The sequence below is a fragment of the Convolutriloba macropyga genome, chromosome 10, assembly GCF_964194025.1.
Source record: "Convolutriloba macropyga chromosome 10, txConMacr16.3, whole genome shotgun sequence".
In the NCBI taxonomy this organism is placed as follows: domain Eukaryota; kingdom Metazoa; phylum Xenacoelomorpha; order Acoela; family Convolutidae; genus Convolutriloba; species Convolutriloba macropyga.
Window position 1 is genome coordinate 11,423,247 of NC_134477.1, and position 6,000 is coordinate 11,429,246.

General features: G+C 33.9%; 1 protein-coding gene and 1 pseudogene across 1 annotated transcript in view; one reads left to right on the forward strand and one right to left on the reverse strand.

Moving 5' to 3' along the window:
- The window catches only part of LOC142348566 (dynein axonemal heavy chain 7-like), a 460,211-nt pseudogene that overhangs the window by 173,666 nt on the left and 280,545 nt on the right, over positions 1-6,000 (reverse strand).
- LOC142348497 (protocadherin Fat 4-like) overlaps positions 2,079-6,000 on the forward strand; it is a 35,464-nt gene continuing 31,542 nt past the window's right edge. Inside the window, exons 1-2 of the mRNA XM_075399873.1 lie at positions 2,079-2,843; positions 4,932-5,912. Coding sequence (XP_075255988.1) covers positions 2,159-2,843; positions 4,932-5,912 — 1,666 coding nt within the window. The 5' untranslated portion in view covers positions 2,079-2,158. The remainder of the gene's footprint in view (positions 2,844-4,931; positions 5,913-6,000) is intronic.

A 6,000-nucleotide genomic window follows, 5' to 3' on the forward strand; every position in this document is an offset into this window, starting at 1 on the left:
GTCGGCTATTTTTCTACCACATATTCTCACAGATTTCTCCTGCACAGTTTGTCAGCATTTTTGTTCATAAAACAAAAAGGTAAATTTACCTGCACAATTTACGTTGCTAGACTATGTGTGAACTCAGATTCGTTATACAATAAGCATTAGGGGTACGTTTCCTTTAACGACATAAAATTTTGATTGAAAGTAAAAAGTTAGAATTTTCACATAATCAAGCAGGTACATTTTTGTTTGAATAACGATCGCTTTAGAGGAAATCCACGAAACAGAATTAGAAAACCATTTAAATGAAAAAAATTTAAAAATTGAGTTAACTATGATTTATATCAGACAGTTGGTATACTTACATTTGGTTAATTGTAATTTGAATTAAATTTCGTTACCTTGTAATTTTAAATTCATAATGTTTTTGTGGAGATAAATTACCAATTTGCGTGCACTTAAGAAATTTCGAATCAAATTGAGAAGTAGTTTTTACTTGTTGAAACCTTTAGCTGCGCACTGTAAAGTAAATTACTAATACAGCAATAGGAGTGTATCCAAGGTCTTGATTAAAATTAGGTTGATTTCGTGGACCAATTTCATCTGTTTTTACCTATGCAGACTATAAACATCTACCGTCAGTCTTTGGTTCTATCAATTGTTTGTGTTTTTTGACGACCTGCTGATCTTCAAATATGATCAGAATCTAACCCGCTCATTTTAAGTGGAGCTTTTTTGATTTTCATTCAAAAAGACTTGATTTTTCAGTTTGAAAAAGATTTTGACCCTTTCAAATCAATTATGATCAGCATTTAGCTCTTGCTCAGAACTTGTCTTCGTAAGTACTAATGAACTAAAACATCAACTGGAGTAATCTACTAACTATAAAAATCTTTCAGAAAAATTTTTGTAAACCAAACATAAATATTTTCAAATTGATAAAACTTGATATTTTTGTTATCAAACGTTTACCTGCCGTTAACTTCAATTGGAATTCAATTTTTCAAATTTATTTTCTACTGCTAACGCCAGAGCTTGCTCTAATTGGTGTTAGAAAAGTAGCTGTTTTTTAGTAGAATTTGAGTTCCCAAAAAGTTTTAGGAGTTCCTGTGTTGCAGTTATAGAAGTGTTAAAGCTGATGTAATCAAGAAGTGCGAAATTCAGATCAATTTTTTTTAAAGTATCAGTAATCATGTTAAACTCAAAAGCAAGAGCATCGCTTTTTGGTCGGCAACAATGCGAAAGCTAGTAACCAAATCGAAGCAAAGCTAGCATTGATTTCGTCTGGTCTTAGTCGAGTTCTAAGATTGCCTACCGATTTCGTCCAATTTAAATAAAACCACGTAAGTTATAATAGAATTACATAGTGAACCAAACATAAGACAACACATCATAGTTTAGCAATTTTTATTTCGGAAATATTTATTTAGTTTGTACTATCTCCTTTTAATCTTGCAAGAAATGAATCTTGCGCAAAACTTTTAAATGGCTGTTTAAAACTCCGCGGTTAGTAATTTGAATTACCGATTATGACGTTGAGACAGGTTTCAGAACTCAAAGACGTCGTTGTGGAATTCAAAGTCTTGCAAGAATCTTGCCTGAATCTTGCAAGAATTTGTTTTCCTAATAATCTTAAAAGCAGTTTCTCTAGAAGGAAAATTACTGAATGCAATGATAATGGTATGTAAAAGTTTGAAAAACCGAAGACAAGAAAAAAATGTTGACCAAACAAGACAAGCAATCAGAAAATCATGAACATAGATCTCACAGTAAAAATGGTGGTAAAAAACAGGCCGGCTCTTAGTTTAAGGTTGTTTCCTTGAAATGGGCATATAAATGTTTTTTAATCTTTCCTCGGACAAAATTCTGTATTCATCCGAATTTTTTGTAGTAGCATAATCTTCGATCATGTGAAAATGTGAAAACATTTAATAGGCAGCCCCTTTGAACACACTGTTTATTTGGTTCAATTAACCCAGACAATATTTACAACCTTATGCCAAACTGGATATTTTGTTTGTATACATTTCTATGTTTGTTTGGACGGTCATCATTGAAGATTGACCTTCTGCTAATAATGAACTGCGCTCTATTATTGTCTATAACAGAAATAATTTCAGTGTCTCTTGACTAATTGACCTCTTTTCATTCTTACTGTACATTTTTATAAGCTATGGTGCTGGAAAAGTTGATAAAATCATTGGTTATTACGGTGGTTACAATAATGTGTAATCCTGGCCCAAAAATTTTTGTTCAGTGTTGGGATTTTACATTCGAGATGACTGATAGTTTGCCGACTGGAACTGTAATTGGAAACATTGCCGGGTCCGAACTAGCGAAGACGTGCAAAGATACAAATGGAATTATCAAATCATCAGATCATTTCAACGTAAATTATTGGTCATGGGATATTTTTCTGATCAAACGAGTTAGCCGTGAATCGACTCATGATTGCCCGTTCACAACCTTCGACCCAAACGCACAGTGCTCTTTGTTTTTGAACCTGGTCTGCTTATCTCCTATGGAAATAATGACAATCGAAGTCAAAGTTGTAGACGGAAACAGAAATCCTCCGAAATTCAGGTCAAAAGTTGACAGGTTAACTATACCAGAAGATACTTCCTTGAACACATATTTTCCTCTGCAAGTTGCAAGCGACCCGGACCCGGCTGGAAACGGCGTTCAAAAATATTTGCTAGATTGTGAGAGTTGCTGTTATGGAATCAGTTTGGGCACATTCGAGCTGGTACAGGAATCGGGCTCTGGCGGAGTTATAATTCCCAAGATAAAACTTAAAAAACCTTTAGATCGCGAGACGGTAGATAACTTTGAATTCAAAGTTTCCGCTCTCGACCCTGGTAAGTTTAAATCGAAGAAAAATTCGATGTCATCGCCGAGAAGAGTTAGAGAACACTTTCAAACTGCTCAACAAATTATAATCATTTTGATATCATTTTCAAAATGGCAGTTATTCATAACTGACTTTGACTACTCTTCGAGCAGAGCAGTTATTTGAGTCGTGCTGGTCTCCACTCAGAGGTTTTTTAGTCTATATTATGAGTACTTTTCACCATAGCTGCCGGGAAATTATCCCTACTTTGCATGTCCCAACTCAACTCAAAGATTATCAAACTATAGCTGATCGTCCCAGTGCAATTTGTCTAACGTTGGCCAATTTTGTTTTATTCAATGGGTACCAAAGTGACATTACAAAATTCATATGGTAGGATTAAAAGAGGCCACAAATATTGGGATCAAAACAGACACATTTCTTTGGAAAGAGGACGAAACTTTTTTTATTTTCAATGAAGGTTTGATTTTTGCTAAATAGTTAGTCAAGGAACTAAACCCAAAACTACTTGGTCTCTTTTAACAGCCTTAAGTTTTCTTGGGTTATAACTACTTATTTCTGCGCGCAAAGTACACTTACCTAACTCTGACTGACTAAACAACTCAGGAAAACAGTGCAAGTAAACTTTAATATTTACGGTGGCAAGTATAAACAACACCGCATATATATATATATATATATATATATATATATATATATATATGCCGGTAAGTATATACAAAAGGTGTCTCATCCTGTAGTTAAAAGAGAATGGAGTCTTTCGCTCTATGATTGGTGGTGAATATACACAATAGATTTTTATCTGCTGCAGAATCCTTTATATTTCTAAAAACTCACTAAAACAGGGTTATGTAGATATATATGCAAAGAAAAATAGTCTTTTCAAATGTTCAATTTAATTTTTTTTACTGGGAAACAATTATTTAATATAAAACTTTTGACAAAAATCTTTAAATTAATTTCTGTAATATAGCATCTTTGGATTTATCAAATTATCGTATAATGAATTCTCAGTTTTTGGTACCAGGTTTTGTTAAAGCAAAAATAAAAACGGTTCATTCAATTATTGCTGCGCATAATGGTGGTGATCTGTCATATGTAAATGATATTGTTGATATCTCGAAGGCATAGACTGTTCGCAAATTTAGTGTTTTTGTTACTAATTGCTTAATAATAATTGTATCATTTCCACTTTCGACCTCAGCTTAGTGGGTGCGTATTTCTGTCACCCCTTATTGATTTACCATATAATGACACGTGCTCCGTAACTGGGGGTGTATTAGGTACTGGGGTGAGGGGGCAAAAATGGAAAAGATCCTAATGATGTTACACAATGAAGATATTTTTGAATGTTTATCATTTATGCTTGTTGGCCACTTAACAATTATTTGGAATTGAACATTGAAGAACAACCCCTAGTGCTACTTATTTGCCATTGGTTTATGTTTTTCCTTTTAAAGAACTCACTTGGCCTAATGCGACTCTTTTTAGTTAATAAATGAAAATCAGTTTTATTATCTAGTTTGATAGTGCGAAAAGAGAATCGAATAGCTTTTTTTTAAATTATACTTAAACATTTTTTTTCGATCCTTCTTCTGCATTCTAAATGTTGCGCTCATAGCGGGGGATTAAAAATTCAAATTTGAAGAAATGTAAATTTTTGGAGAAAAGTATGTGGAAACTGGAACTGTTGAAAGAATTTGACTTGATTCAGTGTTATAATTCAGGTAAGGAAATAGCATCGTCAATGATAAATTTTTTATATCTGACCTTTTTAAACGGAAATTAATTTGTAAGTTTTTTTTACACTATTGCTCTTCTAAAGTATCAAATTTAGAACAGACTGCAAGAATGGTTTAATCTAATAGCCATTTATACAGGCATACTTTTATTTAACGCTGTTGGAGGGTTTTTGGACGAAAAATTAGACTTGAATTGTGGACGCTAGTAAGCAAATTTCAAGTGAGCTGTTTAAATTTGACCTTTGTTCTTTTCATAGTTTTTTTTACTCAATTACCCAGAAATTTCAGCAGGGTTTTGATGTCAATTGCGTTCAAGCTAGATTTCTTCTAGCTAATTTTTGATATTTGCTCAGATAATTCGGACAGCTATGCGCTCTACATTGAGATCTCTGACGTCAATGACAACGCACCCTATTTTCCTGCCAATGATATCGTCACAACCATTGATGGAGGCTTTAAAGTTCGTGACACAATTTTTGTCCTTGAGGCAAAGGATAATGACTCGCCCGGTCGAAACAGTGAGGTCGAGTACAGTTTTGCAGACGCGGGCGACTATCAGGAAATGAAGAATTATTTAAATTTAAACTCAAAAACGGGTGAAATCAAATCGGCAAATCGTTTCGGCGATAAAATCGGGAAAAACTATTCCTTCACAATTTATGCAGAAGATAAGGGCGAAATTTCTTTAAGAAGCACGTTAAAGTGGAATCTTCGTATATACGCAGCAAGAAATTTTGAACTTGAAATTAACTTTACATCAGATTTGAAAAATTTGTATGATTGTGATATTCCTGAAAATGGTGACGTCAATTTTGTTGTTGGTTATTTTGAAGTAACCAATGCAGACCAGAGAAATGCTGGTGTGACTGACCTTGAACTTGTGAACAAATTCGACGCTTTCAAAATTACTGAAGAAAATGGCCGCTTCTATCTGAAAACTTTAGTGAGTTTCGACTGTGAGTTACAAAACAGCTATAACCTTACAGTGAAAGCTCACAATTGTCGAGATTACACGAATTGTGACCCGACCGTAACTAAAACTACGATAGAGATAATAATATGCGATGAAAACGAAAATTATCCAGTTTTCGAGGAAAATGTTTTCCTTATAGAGCTGGCAGAAGAAACGAAAATTTCTGAACCCGTGTTTCAGGTCAGAGCTACAGACAAAGACTCTGGTTTAAATGGAGAAATTGTATATTCAATAGCAGCTAGTAATACTTCCAAGTTATTTTCAATTAACGAGAGTTCCGGCTGGATTAGTAACGGGGAACGTTTAGACGCAGAAGTGCTACCCGAGTTTCTCGAATTGGAGGTAATTGCGACAGATAAAGGTTAGTTTTTTTAGATAATCAAAACTGTTTAACCTTCTCAATTAAGGTGGTGTACTCAGGTCGAGTTTCTTGCTCATTATTGCTTATG